The 20498-nt window shown below is 40.1% G+C and overlaps 1 protein-coding gene and 1 long non-coding RNA gene across 2 annotated transcripts in view; one reads left to right on the top strand and one right to left on the bottom strand.

Moving 5' to 3' along the window:
* The window catches only part of LOC139041885 (uncharacterized), a 10437-nt gene extending 7413 nt beyond the window's left edge, over positions 1-3024 (top strand). The window contains exon 5 of the long non-coding RNA XR_011497928.1: positions 1624-3024. This is a non-coding gene — a long non-coding RNA (uncharacterized lncRNA). The remainder of the gene's footprint in view (positions 1-1623) is intronic.
* MPHOSPH10 (M-phase phosphoprotein 10) lies at positions 2864-20490 on the bottom strand. Its single transcript, XM_014845471.3, has 11 exons — positions 19979-20490; positions 17633-18311; positions 16891-17042; positions 16198-16369; positions 14116-14257; positions 13237-13304; positions 11986-12123; positions 9434-9544; positions 4766-4873; positions 3464-3694; positions 2864-3051 (listed from the first exon to the last, which is right to left on the bottom strand). The coding sequence occupies exons 1-11, from the start codon at positions 20065-20067 to the stop codon at positions 2914-2916; spliced, it is 2028 nt and encodes a 675-aa protein (XP_014700957.3). The 5' UTR covers positions 20068-20490; the 3' UTR covers positions 2864-2913.
* Positions 20491-20498: the final 8 nt, after the last annotated feature.

Raw genomic sequence — 20498 nt, 5'->3', positions numbered from 1 at the left:
TTGATGGAAGGGCCTTCCATTTGACAAGTCAGGCACAACTAGAGCATCAAAATGATACGAAAGGATTATAAAGCATTGAATAATATAAAAATCTGAGTCTATACTGATAAAAATGAATGAGAAGGGAAAGCTCTTCCTTACAGTAGAATGTCAATTAATAGACATAGAAGAAATGATCGAGTGAGAAAATCATCAATAGATGCTAAAAGTTTTGAGTGAAAGTTTGGTAAGGAACAGGATATTTACAGCATCAAAGTATCTCCCTCACAAATTACTTACTAATTAAAAAGGAAAAGTATACTGGGGAGACGTGGTAGTCGTCAAACTGCTGCTTTTCCTCACCAGCTTCGTTGGTACAAACTGCTATCCTGAACCTCTGTATGTGCAGTACTGAAGACACACCAGTGCTTTGGTGTTCCTGCCAAAATTGCATCACCTGAATCTAATCTTGAGAAAACAGATAAATCCAATTTTGAGGGACATTCTATAAAATAACTGGCCTGTATACTTCAAAAAGGTTACAGTAAAGACAGACAAAGGCAGGCTCAGGGCTGTTCTGGATTACTGGAAGCTAGAGAGACATGACAGTCAAATACAATGAGTGATCTTGGAAGGATCCTGCACCAGGGAAAAGAGCTATAAAGGATATTATTGGGACAACTGACCAATTTGAGTATGGCCTGTGGATTAATAGCATTATATCAATGGTAAATTTCCTCATTTTGGTAATTATTCTGTGGTTACAGAATTTTTTAATCCTGCCAATACCAAGTGCTGACAAAGATATGATTAAGTGCAAATTTGTAAAACTACTTTGAAAAACAACTTGGCATTATCTTTTGGACTCTACCTACCAATTCTACTCTAAAGTACATTAAAGACTAGAGTGTAGACTAGCACTGTGTGGGAAGAAGATGTTCAAAAGGCATTATTCAATAGCGTAAAACTGGAAATAAATGTCTTAAAGAGAATAGGTAAATAAAACTGTAGTACATGCATCAAGTATTATGCAGCAGTGAAAATGAACAAACAGCATTATGGATGAATCTGAGGGAAATCAACAGTGAAGAAGCAAGCCATAGATGAGTACATATAGTACTGTTTTCATAAAATTCAAGTACTAGCAAAATTAAACAATACATTACTAGGGATACATGCATATGGAGTAAAATATATATAAATGTGAAGGAATGGTAAAACCAATGCAGAACCATGGTTCCCTCTGTACATAGGCAAGTGAAGCAGATGGAGAAGAGCATATATTGGTTTGTGCTTTAGGTAAAAGGTGGTTTCACAGATACTATATTATGCTTCTAATTTATACAGAAAAAGTGTGTACATATTCCACCAGAATGCACACTTCATAAGTGTAGGAATTGTTATGTTTTGCTCCATTATATCCCTGGTTCTTAGAACTGTGCCTGGCACAAAGCAAGTATTTAAAACAAATATAACCTTCAGAATGTATCAAATATTATCTTTAAAAAGTGAATGAACTGATACATCTCACCTAGATGTGGGGGAAAAAAGGGAAGATAAAAGTGACTTTTTTTTTTAAAGATTGGCACCTGCGTACCATCTGTTACCAATCTTTTTTTTTTCTTCTTCTTCTTCTCCCCTAAGCCCCCTGGTACCTAGTTGTATATTCTAGTTGTGAGTGCCTCTGGTTGTGCTATATGGGATGCCGCCTCAAGATGACCTGACGAGTGGTGCCACATCTGCGCCCAGGATCCGAACCAGCGAAACCCTGGGTCGCCGAAGCAGAGCACGTGAACTTAACCACTGGGCCACGGGGCCGGCCCCTGATAAAAGTGATTTTAACTCTGCAATGATCAAACTGCCCTTGTACAAATAAAATGAATCATCACTCCAGGGTCAAACATCCTGATCCCAACAAATTATTATGAAAGAAACAAACAAGGGAAAGAGAACTAAGCTAGTAGTGAGATGGGACTGGCAAATTGAATTTAAAGAGAAAATAGGAACTGCTAGGGGCATATAATACTCAAATCACCACCAAAAAAAAGACCTTTCCCCTAAGGTTAGAGATCAGGGGGTTACTCAAACTGTTAGAAGACAAAGGCACACCGGTGAAGAGAACTCCACCTGAATACAACTCGCAACAAATCACCACTCAGTACTGACTGGGGCCCAGTTCAGGCCGGGTCTACCCCAGGTGGCCAGCTTCTGAATTAGTAAGCAGCAATGCAGGGTGCAAACCTCCACGGGCTCCTCTTGACCACTGTATTGTCCTCGGTAGATGAAAACCCATAAGGGCTTATCCTATTGCTTCAACTGAAGCTCAGTTCTCATTTTCTACCCATCTGGAGGAAGGCTTAAGGCATTTCCATCAAAGCACAATATGACATCCTGTCAGACAAAAGGCAGTTTTCCCTGGAAGGGGAGGTTGAACCAAAGAGCACCTGGGGATCCTGGAAGATCCTCCACAGATTGTCAGTCTACCTTCCTAGCTGTGTTCACCTCCTATCACATCAGGATCACACCTGTCCTCTATGTACCTGACTGGACAGTGCTCTACAGCCTAAGTGAAGCTGTGCTCAGGTGACATCAGATCATTTCCCAAGGGGAAGGATGTAAGGCCTCAAATCTCACTGTTTTGTGAAAGATAACAGGGGAGTGAGAGAAGAAAATCAAGACCACTGGCCTTCACATCGGCCCCAGTGAGAGCACACTGTGGGAAGGGCCTTGAGAACTAGGTCCCGCTTCACACCTAGAGAAAGCAAGACAGGGCTTTCCAAAGACAGTGTGGAGTTTGTCTTTTCAACCTGTGGAATTCTCAAATATCTGTCACCCACGCAAAGAAAAGTTCTCAAAAATTTTACTATAAAACAAAACAACAAAATATAAGCTTACACTTTAATATTTACCTTATATTCAACATATATTACAGCTTTAATTTATGAACAGAAATGTCCTGTCTTTTCTTTTCTTCTCTGTTTTCTTTGCATTATTAATTTGCATTTTGACTTGATCTTGTAACTTAGAAAAGAATGCTTGAGACGACTTTAAGGCTTTGTCTTTACCTTCATCCTGCAATTAAAAATAATACATGCTCATGCTATAAAATATGCTGATTAAAAAAAGCCAAATGATTACAATGTGTAAAAGTAGACATATGAAAAGGGACTAGAAGAAATCATGAGAAATGAAACCAGTGAGCATGGAGGTATCATATACATTCTATGCTGCTACACTCTTCTAGTTATTTAAGGGTGAAGGGAGTGAAGAAAAACTGCTGCCAGGACCCAGGAGACTGTGAGGACCCTCCATTAAAAACTCCAGACAGTAAGGCTGTTATTCCAGGCAGTCGCCAGTGGCCTCTCCGCCCACAGGTGGGCGGTGTCAATGGCTCAGTGGCTCCAGTGGAGCGCCATCACCTACAGCTCGCCATCTGCTTCCTCCCAAAGGCCTCCTTCAGTAGTTTTCTCTCCTGCAGCCTTACCTTTAGCAGCAAAGCTCTGCCTGTTTTGGTCAGCTGTTTTATCTTCTCTGAAGCCACTGCCTTCGTGTATTTCCCTGCTTGGTCTGGGTTACTGTTTTCAAGCAGTTTTCTCCGCTTTTCCTTCTCCTTTATTTTCAAATGCTTTTGGTATTTCTTTTTCCTCCGTTCTCGTTTCTTGTCTGTAGCTGTTTTCTCAGCAGCTGTTTTTATATCTCCAGCTTTATTTTTTTCCTAAAAACAATAACCACCAGCATATTAGTTAATCGAACCTAGCATCAACTTAGGGAAGTGGAAGAGAAGCAATTCTACAGAATGTGGCCAAAGGGCTGTATGTCTGCAGCCAAGTGTGAATACACAGAGCAATCCCTACCTCTGTTCCAAAGAGCTTTGGTAACTCAGCTCTTTAAGATGTGGAATGCATTCTCTGACAGAACAGACTCTTACAGTGGCGGTTCAGTTCCCAAACTGCTTCATGAAGGCAGACTGGAGGGCTGGGTTGTCAAGATGACAGTCCTAGAGAAGCAAGCCTCCCCCAGCACTTAAGACTCCAGTCTGGGCTTCAGGGACATGCCTGAGGCAGCCCCAGTGCTAAGCTGCTGACAGCCACTGAGCTGACAGCAGGAGCTCCTGGAGACAAACAGGAAACACCTATCCAGTGAGATCAATTTCCTCTCTTTTCTCCTCAGCTGCCAGCCTAGCCTGCCAGGGCTGTCACCTGCAGAGATGGCAGAGGTTCTGAAGGGGTGGGTGTGGGTGTAGCAAAACAAGTGAGGAGGGAGAAAGAGGGCCGTGCTGCTTGGCCAGCCAGGAAGATGAGGTCCTGGCAGAAACCATCGTTACTGTGTAAGGCATGAGCTTCAATGTCCACAGGACAGGGACTGCCTGCAGTCTTCCAATACCCAAATGCTCTATTCCAGACCCTGATTCCATTACTGAAAATCACTAAATGGATAAAATAAGGGGGAAATGCTGATATTAAAGGATTACTAATATATAAGCAATTTATTTTAAACCTAACCACCACTAGTGTTCAAATTGGATTATAACAAGATACTGATATTAGAATATTTACAAATAAACTTCTATAATAATTCTTATACCTGAACCCTCATAATAATATCTGATTATAGAAGACTGGTATTCCAATATACATATTACATTATTAGTTTGATTATACTTAGGAACCACTGATACATTAGAATAAGAACTACAAACTCAAGGAAAATGACATTACATAAATGGAGATCTGGCTATAAACTAACTTTTTGACAGATACTTATTGTTTCAACACTGGGTTCTTACCTTGACTTCCTCTGGGGCCAGGAGAGCTGCATCACTAACGCTCACCGGGGCCACTTCCTCCATGGTTATGGCTGGCAGATTTGACACAACTTTAATCTCTGGAACAGGCTAGAAAAAAGAAACTACATTTAATAGGAAGTCAAAGGTCTAAAAAATATTTGTATTGTGAACCTATTAACTTATAACATATAAAATACTTTATGGAGATTATTTAAAATGTGAGATGTGTGGACAGCAAGTCTTAAGCTAACTGGAATGATGGCAGTGTTGGTGGGCAGCATGGGCTGCCTGAGGAATCTTATACCTGAGTATTTTAGGGTCTTCTCTGTCTCAATACTATACCAATAGCACTTATTTCTACACTTTTGCATGATATTTCTGCCATATTCAAACACTAGTTCTTCCATCTGTTACTAAACTATTTCCATCTGCCATGTATGTGGACATCCTCAAACAATCCTATCTACTGTTTAACAGAATCTATTGATTTCTGTGAATATTATCTTCCATTTGGTTATGGAAAAAAGCCTAGCTATAAGAAATATATGGAGGGGCCAGCCCCATGGCCAAGTGGTTAAGTTCATGTGCTCTGCTTCAGCGGCCCAGGGTTTCACCAGTTTGGATCCTGGGCAGACATGGCACCACTCACCAAGCCATGCTGAGGTAGCATCCCACATAGCACAACCAGAGGCACTCACAACCAGAATATACAACTATGTACTGGGGGCCTCTGGGGAGAAGGAGGAGGGAAGGGAAAAAAAAAGGATGACTGACAACAGATGTTAGTTCACATGCCAATCTTTAAAAAAAAAAAAAGAAATATACGGAAAAGATGCAAGGAAAAATGTTTACCAGAACAAGAGTCAAAAAAGACTACAGTCACGCATCACTTAACAACGGGGATATATTCTGAGAAATGTGTCGTTAGGTGATTTCATCATAGTGAAAATATCAGAGTGTACTCACACAATAGATGGTACAGACTACTACACACCTAGGCTATATGATCCAGTCTTATGGGACCACCATCACATATGCAGTCTGTGGTTGACTGAAACGTTGTTATACAGCACATGACTGTACCTGATAAATTTTCTCATCTGCCAGCTAGTGAAAACGTATCTTTACAAACAGAAACGTGCAATGATGTTGAACTGTTTTGGAAAACTAAAACAGTATCAAAATAAATCCAACCTATCAATTATAAAAAGGAAAAAAGAATGCAACACTAGTCGAAGGGCCATTTTTTTGTTTTCCTTTTTTTGAAAGAACTGCCCAAGAAATTCAGAAATTAAAACAAGTTTCATACTGATCATGGTAATAAAAGGACAATGGTGACTATTTATCAAACACTTACAATAATGTCTTTACATTCTGACTCTCACACATCTCTGTGAGGGACACCCGGGGACAAGAACTGCTGGCCAGAGTAGGGTAACAGATGAAGTGTAGGAAAGAGCAGGTGTCCTGGAGAGAGCATGGGACTGAGACTCAGGAGAAAGGGCTCTACAGCAAAGCACATCACTGCCTCCTTCACAGACGTAGTCTCCTTGTCTCAGCCCTATGCTATCCACATTCCAGTTAACTAGGCAGATATGTGCTCCAGGATACTTCAGAAGGAACAAAACAGCCATAAACACAACGGAATCCTGGATTCTAAATAAGAGAAAAACAGCAGAGTGTGGAGTAAATCATTTCTTCCACTGGACCACTGTTCAATTACTTATGAGGAACACTGTGTTCCATTCTAAAATTTAAAGAGAAATATGGAGAAAATGGAGACAACCCAAAAAAAATAACAAAAAAACATGACTAAGGTTAACAGAGTCTACAGAGATGGCTCATGAAATACCAACCTGAGAGGAAACTTATGCTCGAAAGTCTACATTTCTGAAGGGGAAAAAGGTAAGACAGGCTTTTAAAATGGGGCAGGTAGACACAAATACATTCACTTTTCAATTCCCAAGACTCCAAGGAATGTCTGAGTACTTCCCCACATCAGCCTCCATGCTAGTGTGACAAACACAGCAATGAAACAGCAGTGCTGGCTCAAAAACGAGTAGAGAACAATTAACAATCAACCAATGACTGCAACCGTACTATGGTACAATGAGGGAAAGGAGCAGAGTAGTGACAAATGGAGGGAGAGAAAGGGAGGGTTTGGCCTGAGACTCCAGAGTTGGGAGGAGCCAGCCATGGAAAGGAGGAAGGGCAGCCTAAGGGGCCCAGGGAAGAGCCCAGCAGGAAGGCGCAAGGAGGCACTGTGCCCACTGAAGGTATTGAAGACTAGTGTAGCGAGGGGATAGCAAGTTATGGAGAGCAGAGGGGCGGGAAGAAGCCAGATCATGTGGGGCCTTGTAAGGCACAGGAATGGATCAAGTCCTTCACGTCAGTAAGATTTTTTCACAGTAAGACCTGCTAGCCAAGAGAGGTTAAGAAATTCCTCTCTTCCCTTTATCTGTTTACTTTATACAGCCCAAACTAGACACTTTGGGAATCTAAAGATGGTTCCTGCCACCAAAAACTTACCATCATGTAAGTTACACTTCGATTAAACAAAAACAAAAAAGCAGGTGATAAAAGCTGATTCTGCTTGAGAAGACAAAATACTTGCACCGAAAAAATCACCTAGCCATCAAAGAATCAGAAAGGATCTTGGAGATTACTGCTTCTGTATAAATCAAATGTGGAGCAATTTGCCTAAATCACAAAGCTAGTTAGGGGCAGAATCAGACTCAGATTTCTAACTCCTAGACTAGTCTCTGATTCATGATATGCCATTTCTAGACAACAACACAAGAGACACCAAGGGGCAATAGGTAAGCAAGTACCAAAAGGATGGTACAAGCATGTTCTATGGGTTCAAAGAAGGTGTATGACAGGAAGCTCCAAGGGGTACACAGGCACTGAGCCAAGTCTGCGTGGGAGTCAAATAGGCAGAGAGGCAGAGCACTGGAGAGGTGTGGGCCTTGCCCAGGGAACATAAGGCAGTGCAGAGAGCATGGGCCCAGAGTTAGATCATACTCTCCCACCTCCAAAGCCTTGGTCTCCTCATCTGCAAAATGGAAAGAGTAATATCTGCCTTGGTGTTTTGTGGATTAAGAATTAATGTACAGAAGCACTGACGTCATCAAGATGACGACGTAAGTTAACCCCAACTTTAGTCCTCCTCACAAAAACAACTAGCAACTATCCGTAGACAAAACACCATTGTGAAAATCCCAGAACCCGGGTATGAGGCTGAAGCAACCCTCTGGACCACAGAGATTGAGAAGGACCCACATTAGAACCGTAAAAGGAGAGGCTACACTGTGACCACATCGCCTCTCCCAGAGGCCGGCAGAGCACCCACTGAGAAAGGCCCCTGGGCCTATAGTTTCTCCAGAGGGAAAAAAGAGCACAACTTCCAGCTCCGCAGCATTGCAGGACGCTTCTGGGTAGGCCCAATCACGTCTGCCTCACATGGGTCACTGACGGAATCTGAATCTGCAGGGCTTGACCACTGGGGATCAGGTTGGGACAGAGAAGAGGGGCAGGGCTTATAGCAACCAGCACTCTGATCTTGACAGACCAAGTTCCTCCTCACAGCAGCATCGGAGTAGAGAGCCCAACCAGCAGCTTTGCCCAGCTGCAGAACCAAGCTGGAGGCCCTGTCTGGCTCAAAGAAATATCTGCACCTCTGTATTCACTGGAGCATTTTGCACAGTAGCCAAGACATGGAAACAACCTAAGTGCACATCGATGATGAATGAATAAAGATATGGTATATATACATAACAGAGTATCATTCACCAATAAAAAGGAAATTCTGCCATTTGCAACAACATGGATTGACTTTAAGAGCATTATGCTAAGCGAAATAAGCCAGACAAAGAAAGACAAATACTGTATGATGCCACTCAGATGTGGAATCTAAAAAAACTAAACTAACAGAAACAGAGAACAGACTAGGTGGTTGCCAGAGGCGGAGCAGTGAGGGAAATGGGTGAGGTGGTTAAAAGGTACAAACTTTAGTTATAAGATAAATTAAGTCCTGGGGATCTAGTCCACCGTAGCATAGTGACTATAGTTAACAAGACTGTACTGCACATACTAAGAGAGTAGGCCTTAAAAGTTCATTATAAGAAAAGAAAAAAATCGAAACTGTGTGAGGTGATGGGTGTTAACTAAACTTTAAACTTACTGTGGTGATTATTTCCCAACTGTACATATATTAAATCATTACATTGTACATCTTAAACTAATACAATGTTATATGTCAATTATATCTCAATAAAACTGGGGGAAAGGAGTTAATGTCCACAAAGGACCTAATATGGCACATAGCAGGTATTCAGTAAACGCAGCTACGGACATCACATGTCTCCACACCAATCACAGAATGAAAATGCAACTGAAGACTGAACAAGGAGAAAAGGTGAGGATGAGGAGACCCTGTGGCTAAGGCTGAGGGTCTGGGAAGGGCCCACTGGAGATCAGGCTGGATCAGCAGGTAGAAGCCAAAACTGTCACAAGACCAGACAGGAGCCTTTCTCAAGGCAGGCCCTGCCTGTAATTTAAAGGGAATTCCTGTAGGTTCGTACCCTAAAACAAAATAAAGAGCTAGACTGACAAAAGCTCAAAGATAAGGTCACACCTGCTCTATCTACAAGATGTTAACACACTTACCGGTTTAGGGATGAAGTGAAAGTTTGAGAGGGCATCCAATTTTAAGAAGAGGGAATCCATCATCTTCTGAATTTCTACGTGCTCTGGGTTTTCTTCTTCTGTTGTTTTTTGCTTAGGAAATAAATCCAACAACATCAGACTAAGCAGCTTAATATACATCACAGGACAAGAAGCTAAAGGCCAATGAGAGTATTCCCCATCTCTCATCATCAAGGCTTCAGCTCCAAAGAAAAACATTCCAAAGCAAAGTTATCAACACCACGATGGTGCCAGCCCCTAGCAAAGAAGAAATGTGATGTGCACTTCAGGAGCTGCAGCAACCATTACCTCTAACATTTAGAACCTACAATTTAATTCCCTTGGTATTTATTTCTGTCAAGAACCAAGGAATTCCCACTAGGAAGGCCATCATTAAAAAAAAAAAGGGAAAGCAGCAAGTGTTGGTGAGGAAGTAGAGCAACTGGAACCCTTATGAATTGTTGGTGAGAATGTAAAATTGTCCAGTCAGAATTGAAAGAAGTCTGGCAATTCCTCAAAACGTTAGAGAATAAAAACAGGTACTCAAACAAATACACATGTTCAGAGCAGCACTATTCACAACAGCCAAAAGGTAAACAGCCTGAATGCTCATCAACTAACGACTGGATAAACTGCACTATATACATACAAATGGAATTTTATTTAGCCATAAAAAAGAAATGAAGTACTGACACATGCCACAATCTTGAAATCACTATGCTAAGTGAAAGAAGTCAGACACAAAAGGTCATATATTGTATGACTCCACTTATATGAAATATCTAAAGTAAGTAAATCCATAGAGAACGAATGCAGATTGGTGTTCGTCAGGGGCTGGGGTGAAGGAGGAATTCAGGGAGCAACTGCTCAGTGGGTATGGGGTTTTATCATGGGGTGATGAAAATGTTTTGGAACTGGATAGAGGTAGTGGTTGCAGAACACTGTGCATATACTAAATGCCCCTGAAATGTTCACTTTAAAATAGTTAATTCTATGTTATGTGAATATCACCTTAATTAAAAAAAAATAAAAAAAGAACTATGGTGTTAATATAGACTTTGTTAAATTATCCAAATATCCATTTGGCTTGTAGAGACTTTTTTTTTTATTTATATAAAATTTGTTGAAGATTTAATCTGATTAAATCACACTGAAAAAATTGACAGCAGCTTTCATTCTGAAGAGAAAAGGCAAACTTTATACTTCCCTCTTCCCCCTGCCCAAAATGCTTATTCTAGAAGGCTGAGACCATGTTTTAATGCTTGCTTTTTCATTAAGACAGAAGCAAAACATACACACACAAAAATCCAGCACAGGGAAACAAGTGGCTTTTTGCCTCCATGACCCTGGTGCCAGAGATACATCCAGGTCTGTGTTCCCACAGTCTGTCCTCAGAGCCCACCTTCCAGCTACGTCCAAGCACTCGCTACTACTTTTTACTATTTTAACTAGACTCACATTTTTTAGTCCCAAATTGTTTTTGCCTCATCCTAGGCAGTAATATCTATGAAATCACATACAGTCAACTAAGAGTAAAGATTCCATCATGTGCTGTTTACCAGCATCTTGCTTATTACCTCTAGTCTGGATACCAAACTATGGGAAATAGTGATCATCAACCCTAGATTAACTCTTAAGAGAATGGGTCTAGAATCAGCCTAAACTAAGTCCATATTCAAAAACTTGTCAACTGGCTGTTGACTTCCAAGATATAAATAAAACTAACATTTACAGAGCTGGTACAAGCTGTTGCCTTACATACTTAATTTTTAACTCTCATGGTTACCAAATACTTTCTGTGTTTACTGAATCTCCTCAAAGTAGTCAAATGATGTTCAATAAGCACCAACAGTATACATGTTCTTTCAACTACCACCTTGGGTTGCAAAGCAGCAGGAAAGAATCTTAATTTAAATCTTTCTGTTCTTCAACTTCACAGCGGCATCAAGGGCACTGCTGGCTGTTGCTGCTTAAGTGGAATTAAGTAACTAAATCTGGTAGAAATCTTAAATGGCTTTTGCAGAATAAAAATGCCATGTCATCCTCAAGCATGTATTGACCACATTCCCAATAAAACAAATGTGAAGGAATGATTCAATTATTATATTGTGAATATAATATTTTTGGAAATTGAACTTTATCTTATTTAACCAAAGATATTTTTTAAGAATCTAAGTAAAAAGACACAAAAACCTATCAGACCTAAAAATCTGAGTGAATTCACAGATAATCTTATAAAATACATCAGTAAGTTCAGAAGTATGAATAAGAAATGATTTTAAAATTGTAGCACTACTATAACAACTGCTAGAAGGTGACTAACTTGCTGTGAAAGTATCAGGCGACCAGTGACGGAGCGCAAAACAAACTCCCCAGCATTCAGTGGGAACATTATAAACCCTCTGTTCCCTAACAAGGTGACCCAAGAGCTCAAGGTTTCTGTGTTTGATGAATTCGTCACAGTAGAGCCAGCAGAGGTGGTTCTCCACCTCTCTTCCTTTAAGAACATGGCTCCGGCTTAGAGGCTTCCTTACCTGGTTGAGTTTGATGTATTCCTGTTCATAAATTTCAGCAAGGCTCAGTTTACTCTTCTCATGGTCTAACGTTAAACGCTTTTTATATTCATATGCATCCTCTTTAGGTTTTTCTTTACGTACGACATCATCCCATGCCTAAAATATGTAAGGCAGGTCCAACATGAATTAACAAAATCTATGATTATTTTCTACACTCACTTAAGGATCTTCCTCTGGAATAACATAAGTATTCCAGAGGAAGTAAACTGTAGCAAAACAAAAGTAATTTTTAATCTCTGAAACGACTATTCAAGGCGCAAAGAATAAGTATCATGAAAGGGACAGAGGACACTACTTGAGCATCCATTTTGTTTTTGTTTTAAAGGTATCTTTCTCCTGGTTACCAACTTTAATTCCAAATTTCCCCATCAGTTTGTTTAAAAGTCAAGAATCGACTTTGTCTCATTTCATTTAAGATTTAAAGATACTCTCTATATAGTACCCACCTTTCCTATTTCAGACACAAAAGCGTAATCAAACGTTATTCACGTTACAAACCATCTCATATTGTACATGTCATGTACCCAAGCTTTAAGTTTACAAAATAAGATCAATTCTTTTTTTTTTTTAAAGATTTTATTTTTCTCCCCAAAGCCCCCCAGTACATAGTTGTGTGCCTTTAGTTCTGGGTCCTTCTAGTTGCGGCATGTGGGATGCCACCTCAGCATGGCTTGATGGGCGGTGCCATGTCCGCACCCAGGATCCGAACCGGCAAAACCCTGGGCCGCCGAAGCGGAGCGCGCGAACTTAACCACTCAGCCGTGGGGCGGCCCCCTAAGATAAATTCTTAAAAACTCTTTGCTAGGTTTTTCACATTTGAAAAAACAAACCCTTCATTTATTTGTCCTACCAGATACTGTATGTAGATCAACGGTCCTGGGTGTGACCATGTCAAATCAGACATAAGTCACCATACCTGCCACCCGCTTCATCCCAACAGTTCAGCAAGGTGCGGGGCAGACCAGCAAAAGCTCTGGTTACCCCTTTCTCCTCAGGCACAACATCTGTCTTTCTCAGGCACTAGTGAAGCGCAGTGCCTCACACAACAAAAGCTGAGAACAATCCTAGTCTAGACTTACAGGTTTTAAATGAAGAACTGTTACAAACAAAATTTCTATGAAAATAGAGTGTTATTCCAACTCTCAAAATACTCTCATATAATTTCCAAAAATTCCAGTGAATTCTAAATGAAATTTCATTCTTACTGACCTGATCTCTTATTCTTTGCTTAATGATATCTTCTAGTTGAAGGGTGGTTTCCTCTGTGATCACAGGTGCTAAAGGAAATATAAAATGTACTCATTAGGTAGATATAAACTAGACCAGTGGTTCTCAGCAGGTAGTCCTTGAACCAGCAGCATCAACAACCCCTGGGAACTTGTTAAAATGTAAATTCTTGGGCCCCATCTCACACTTACTGAATCAGAAAAGTAGGAAGAAGGGGATACCTATCTGTGTTTTAACTGGCCCTCTGATGTTCCCTCCAGTCTGAGAGCCACAAAACTAGAGTAGATAGGGTAGTGAGTGCTAACACTTTTAACCCATGCACCTGGAACTCTTTCCCCTCTTTTCCATTCTAAGACTGACATAAAATTGAAATTCATTTTGACTTAATGGGTACAAGAAAGATATTTAATGAGATGACCAAGGTTTCTGGCTGGAATTCACAATTTAATCAGCAGACAATGACAACAGCATCATTAACGTATTAGTAATTCTTGGTGAATTAATGGCATTGTGGCTATATAGGAGAATGTCCTAATGTCCTAGTTCTTAGAAGATACACGTAAAAGTACTTAGGAGTGAAGTATCATGATACCGGCAACTTTCAAATGATTCAGGGCAAAACGTACACACACACAATCACACATATACATAGGGGAGAAAGCAAATACGGCAAAATGTTAAGAACTGGTATATCCAGCTGAATGGCTGAAAAAAATGTACTGTTTTTTCAACTTTTCTGCATGTCTGCAAGTTTTTAAAATAAAAAATTGAGGAAAAAGGAACATCCCCTCCAAATCTATGAAACAGAACCACAGAAAAAAGCACAGAAGGGAACACTTGCAGCCCCAAGGGCCCACATACCCATACGGACTGCGTGATCAAAGTGCAGCGTCTCCTCCAGGAGGCTGTTCTCTGGCCGCTTTTGTGCTGTCACCTCCCCTTGAAGCTGCCAAGGCTTTTTTTCCAACAACTCTTTTTCTAAAGATGCAATTTTCTCATTCATCTAAGAATGAGACAAAAGGAGTTATTATACATTTAGCAAACAATACTAGACTTACAGTTGTGTAAAAGCAACTAATATTTTTAAAAGTGGGAAAGCAAGAAATGTATTTATTGTTCCTCAATACAACTCTGGTTTGCTCTTGTCACCTCTTAATTATGCCAATAGTGCCTTCCTATGGCCGTTGTCTGAGGTGGAGTGAGGAGCTGCACATGACCTCTTTCCCCCACTGATTTGAAATGTCATGTTTATAATATAGTAAATTCCCCCAGAAGCATTTGGGTATACTTCTGGGCTCCATTCCAGCCAAATGATCTATCTATGCACAAGCTACTAACAATTTTAGTTATTAGAGCATTCCAAGATTAAGTAAGATTTTTGATTAGAACATTAGTATCTAATGGTGCCTGACTCTTTTGACTCCACACTCCAAATTCTATCTCCAATTTCTAAAAGACAGTATCTATAATGACTTTTCTGTATAAAAGACCAACTTTTTCAGCTACCTTACTGAATTTTCTCATTTTTCCTATTAGCCTTTCAGTCCACCTGCTTGGTTTTTCTACTATCCACCGCAAACATTAATGCTTTCGTCTCAGTTTTTCTTACCTCTTACCTTTTCTTTTCTTTTGTAGTTGCACTGGCTAACACTTCTAAAATAATGTCAAATAAGAGTGCTTAATAGTAAGAGTGGACATTTTGTCTTATTTTTTATTTTAAAGGGGTATCTCTAGAAGTTCACCATTAAGTATGATGGCACCTTTTGGCTAGATGTATTTGCATTTCACTAGGAGTGAAAAAAAATTAGGAATGGATATTGAATTTTATCAAATGTCTTTCTGACACATATGGAGGTAACCATATAGTTTTTCTCCTTAACAAAGATTTAAATTAACAGATTTCCTAATACTGAATCAAGAGAATGAGGCCCACTTGCTTCTGGTAGCATGATTCTTTCATTGTGCTCTTTTGGATTTTTGAATCACTATTCATAAATGAGACTGTGTGTGTGTGTGTTTCAATGCTATCTTTGTCAGGTTTGGTTGGGTATTCATGCCGTAATAGCTTTACAAGAAAAAAGTTTGGAAGCTTTACTTTACTCTTTATATGTGGGAATTGATTAAATAGCATTAAATTATCTATTTCTTGAAACTTTGATATAATTTCCCAGTAAAACTAAACCTGCTTTTCTTTTTGGGGAGGAGAGGGCTACGCAGGTAGAGGAGAACACTAACTCATTGACAAATTTCTTAAATTTTCTTTACAGTGCTTTTTTTCCTTTAGACCTTCTCTTCTGGGGACAATGTGACAATCACAGATTTAATTCAGATTCTCTTTTTGAAGAATTCTTTTGATATCCTTGGTATCTTTGGTTATTTGCCTATACTCATTTCTAATTGTGTGATATAATTCTAAAGTGCTTAAATGATAGAGGCAAATGATTGGAGCTAGACTATATCTATTATTTTCAAGCGACCTTTCATTTGTCTGAAATTATGTCACAATGAAATAATTTTTATCAACTTTGGAAGATGAGTTTGAGATGTTATTAATTAAAATTCGGGCTATGTGGCACTCACAAAAGCCACCTGCAGAGCACCCTAATATTCTTAAGAGCAGCTGAAAGTTATAAAAGAGAGGTCCACAGGACAGATAATCAGAAAAGACATGCCAGAGGTATAAAGACACTAGGAGCCGAGAAAAGAAAGAGGTTTTACACGTGGGCCCTGAACTGAAAGCAACAGGCTGGCAAATGCAGCACTGATTTTTGCAAATTAGCTGCTCTCCATATGGGCATCTCTACACAATGTGCTTTAGAGAATAGCAGAAGATTTTGTTTTGTTTTTTAAAGGATAATAAAGAGTGCCACCAAGAAGAACAGAGGTTAGTTAGTAGTCTGTAAGTTCTAGACTCAAGTTAAACCTTAAATTCCTAATAATTACCTTTTCCTGTCTTTTTTCAAAAGAGGATTTAACGTCATCAGAATCTTTCTTTACATTTAAGATATCTGTATCTTCAGTATCCTCGTCATCTGGCAAAGCAAAGGTCACTCTTTTCAAGACTTCTGTATGTCGTTTACTATCTTCACCTTCTTCAAAGTCATTATCTTCATCTCTATAATACCAAAAAGCTTATGACAGGAAACACTCCTTTTCGTTAGGAAAATAAAAAGAAACAAATTTTCTAATAATAAAAGTTCTTCTTTCATACACCTAATGCAACAAATACTCAGAACTTTTAAAGAGATTCAATTATTAAGGTACAACAGAAGGAATTACTTAGGTGAAATAGAACAAAAAAGGTCCAACATATAGAAAATAAATTGTTCATCAATCTACAATACCAACGTATCTCATAAAAATAACAACAGGGTATTTTTATTGGCACAAAAAATAAATCAAAGCTCCTTGTAATAAAGGTTTGATTGCTACTGCCAGTGATATTTACCTTCATGAGATGACCTCTAACATGCCTTTAAATTCAGACTTACTTTGGGCTATCTTGAGACTATCTGACCTTAGAGAATCCGCTAGAGAATCTAACTTTTTAGGACAAACATATTTGACAACTATGAGTACACATATATGAGCGGGCAGCTCCGGCCTGCAATGTAAAGGGTGATTCAGAGCACTCACGTTTCAGAAATGCTGTCTTCTCTCTCTTCATCAGCAATTTCTTCCTCTTCATTTGAACCTCGCTCATCATCATGAACACGTGCTGCGTCTTCATCACTTTCAACTGGATCAAAAAAATCTTTGTATTTCAGGTTTCTGGAACTTTTACCTGACTAAAATAAAAAGACTTTTAAAACTTTTAATTAATGATAGAAAACTGCATTAAAACACGCATATGTGCGTATGTGTATTGTATACGTATATACATAGGTCTCTAACACTATAAGCTAAAAATAGTCATTAGGGAAAATTGGCAACTAATAACACTACCATAAAACCATAAGAACTATTGGAACATACAACCCAAATCTACCTATAGATTCATTCATGACTTATATGACAGAGCACAATATTACATATATCTAAATCTGTTAACCACAGTTATTCTCAAAATATCCCTGCCTGAATAAAGTATACAAATGCCTTCCTTTTATTATTATTTTTAGTGCTTGGTGAAAATATATGTTTGAAGAAAAATTCTGAATATCTCTAACATGTGATTATGTTTCTTAAGCTACAAAACAAGTATTTTGTGATAAGGTAATGATGGCTTTGGTTTAATTTTTCCAGTCAATTCTTTTCAACTGATCTAAATATTTTACTTAAGTCCTACTGAATTTTAAAACTTTTTTCTAGAAATAGCACAAAATCTAATTTGAGGAGGCAGAAAGTGCTTGCCTTCTCTCATCTCCCAAAACTTTACCTTAACTTTGTGACTTCCAAACAGCCCTCCTTCATCTTCATCAGAATTAACATCTTCAAAAAAGTCAATATCTTCCTCCTCCTCCGCCTCATCTTTTTGTTCCTCTTCTTTTTCTATGTTTTCTAAAAAGGTCTCCATTTCAGACAGTTTGAAGAATTTATCATCTACTACGGACTTTTCTCTTGGTTTCCTAGGCACTTGGTTTTGTACCTTGCTCTGCTGTTCCAGTTTGCTGATATCAAAGTCAAGATCAGAATCCTCATCACTGAAAACTGGGCTTTTTCTTAGGGCAAATTTGCTCGAGTTTTTAGCGCTCTCACCCCCTTCAGGATCCTCACCACTCAGGTCTGACACTTCCTTCTCCTCCAAATCTTGTTCTAGGTCCTCCTGGCCATCAGCCTCCATCTCTGAGCCATCCTCTTCACACTCCTGCTCCTCACTCTCTGGGAGAAGAGTGATGTCTTCGTCTTTAATGGTTTCACTAACTGCATTCTGGAAGTACTGTAAAATTGGTTCATTTTGCAATTCCAGTTGTTGCCAAATCTGCTCATCATCAAAATTGTCTATCACTAGTTTTTGTAAACGACTTCCGTGGATTCTGCCATTCTCTAGTGTTTTATTAAAGTCATAAAGTACTTTTGTTAAAGAAGTGAAGTTTGATGCCAATTCATCTTGAATCCTATCAAGGAGGTGGGAGGAGGAAGTTAAATGTGATTTATAGTAGTAGGTAATAATTTCACAGCAGTCTGAATTAAAACGAAAAAAAAGCCCAACTCTTGTGCGAAATCAAATCTGAATGAAATGTTAAGTATAGATTCCAGCCCCCAAGAGTGAATTATCTTGCTGATGAGCCCTATTAATGTAAAAAAAATGTCAATTGAGTATCTGTGAATCTGCTGTATTAGTTTTAGGCAAGGAAACAGTTACAGATCTATTTGCCTAGAGATATACAGTGAATCTGAGCCTTAAATTCTCAATTCTGCTATATTACATGCCACTCCATTCATTCAGTCAGCGAACGGTCAACACTTGTTCTGGCAAGAGTGGTCAGAAAACACATCACTGAGGATGTCCCATCTGAGATGAGACCTATACATAAGGAGACAATCTTACAAAGATCTGGAAACATGTATTCTAGACAGAAGAAACAGTAAGAACAAATTTCCCAAGACGGAAACGAGCTTGGTGAGTTTGAGGAACCAGAAAGGCCAGCATGGATAGAGTGTGGTGAAGGAGGCAGGTAAGGTTAGAGAGATAGGTGGGAGCCGAATCATGCAGAACTCAGAGATAAGAGTTTGCCATTTTAACTGTAAAGAGAAGCCATCAGGTTTTAAGCAGAGGAGCAAATGATATAATTTACACTTTGGAAAGATGGCCTATGGAGGAAAAGGGATGAAAGTAGGGTGACTAGGAGGCTGATGCAGCTGTCTAGGCAAAGGATGAGGGAGAACTGTCCTGGGTTAGAGCAGTGGATACTGTGAGAAGTAGCTGAATATAGTTTGGAGACAAAACTGACAGGATTTGCAAAGGAATTAGATGTAAAATTGAGGAAAAAAAGAAGGTATCAGGAAAGTAGCTTAGTTACATACCTGAACGGCTGGAAAGATAGAGGTGCTATTTACTGCGACAGGGAAGGCAGGTGGTGCAGCACGGGGAAACGATTTCAGGGAGGGCAGAGTACAGGGAAGTAAACAGAACCCACAGTTCGCAAATTTGAGATGCTGAGAGTATACGGCTGTCGTTGCTGTGAGCTCGGAGCTCAAGGGAGCGATCGAGTTTGAAATACAAATCTGGGAACCATAACTTCATAATTTTAAGGCCTTCAACAAAATACAAAGAGCTTGTGCCAGGAAGAGGGATGAAAGATAGTCCTAATTCTCAAAAAGCCCAGTCGCGGAGGTTGATAGACAACAGTTAATACTGTACGCTGTATGAAGTTAACACAAGTTAATACTGTATGAAGTTAATAGTGTATGAAGTCAATAACGTGTGATGATGGGTAAGTAAGCACCGGGTGCTTTGGAACATATGGGAGAAAAGAGCAACCAACAGCGTGCGTATGTGTGGAGAGGTAGGGGGTGCGTAAGACTCAACAGAGGCCTCTGGGCGTTAATAACTGAGCTTAGACTGATTTCAATAGCACACGACTGGGAAACCCGCACTGTCCAGCTCTTAACAATTTTAAAAATTCTGATAGGCTAGAAGAGCGTAAACTATCCGAAATTTGGGGAAAAGGGATCTACGCTTCCCCTTACCTTCCCCCTACGCCAAGATTTGCTGGGAGCCCGCAAGCCGCGCCCACGGGAGACCTGGGTCACACCCCGAGACTGGGCTCTGCGCACTTACGTGAGGAAGCACTCCGGCTGGCTGGTGGCTTTTCCAACCTCCTTCAGACACCGCTCCAGGGTCCGTCGACGCCAGACCCGCTGGGCCATGGCTACCTGTAACTCCAGGCACAACGCCTCATGCAAAGGAAGACGGCAATCCGGAAACCGCGTTACACAGACGCGCCTGCAGCAACCTGGAGTCCGGAGTAGAAGGTTCCGCGGCGCACAGGTTCCGGACCCACCCCCGACCAGAACCAATGGGAGCGCGAGAACTTTCACTGGGGTTGCGCAGAGGGGCGGGGCGAGAAACCAAAAAGAGCCACTGGGCAGCCCAAGCGCCTTTGAACTTTCTCCAAACTTTATGTTTTCTATTCCCGAGGGGCCCACAGGGGGTGACGCGTCCTCGCTTTAAGTTTCTGCTTTAAATACAGTAGGTGGCTTCAATACATTGTATTGTAAGAGAAGAGCGGGCCCGCCACCAGCACCCTCGAACGCAGCAACACTCGCCACGCCCCGAGCCTCGCCTGTCCCGCCCCTTC

Source organism: Equus asinus, chromosome 2 (assembly GCF_041296235.1).
Source record: "Equus asinus isolate D_3611 breed Donkey chromosome 2, EquAss-T2T_v2, whole genome shotgun sequence".
NCBI classification, from domain to species: domain Eukaryota; kingdom Metazoa; phylum Chordata; class Mammalia; order Perissodactyla; family Equidae; genus Equus; species Equus asinus.
The sequence above is the reverse complement of the archived record's forward strand: the minus strand, read 5'-3'. Positions and strand labels throughout refer to the sequence as shown.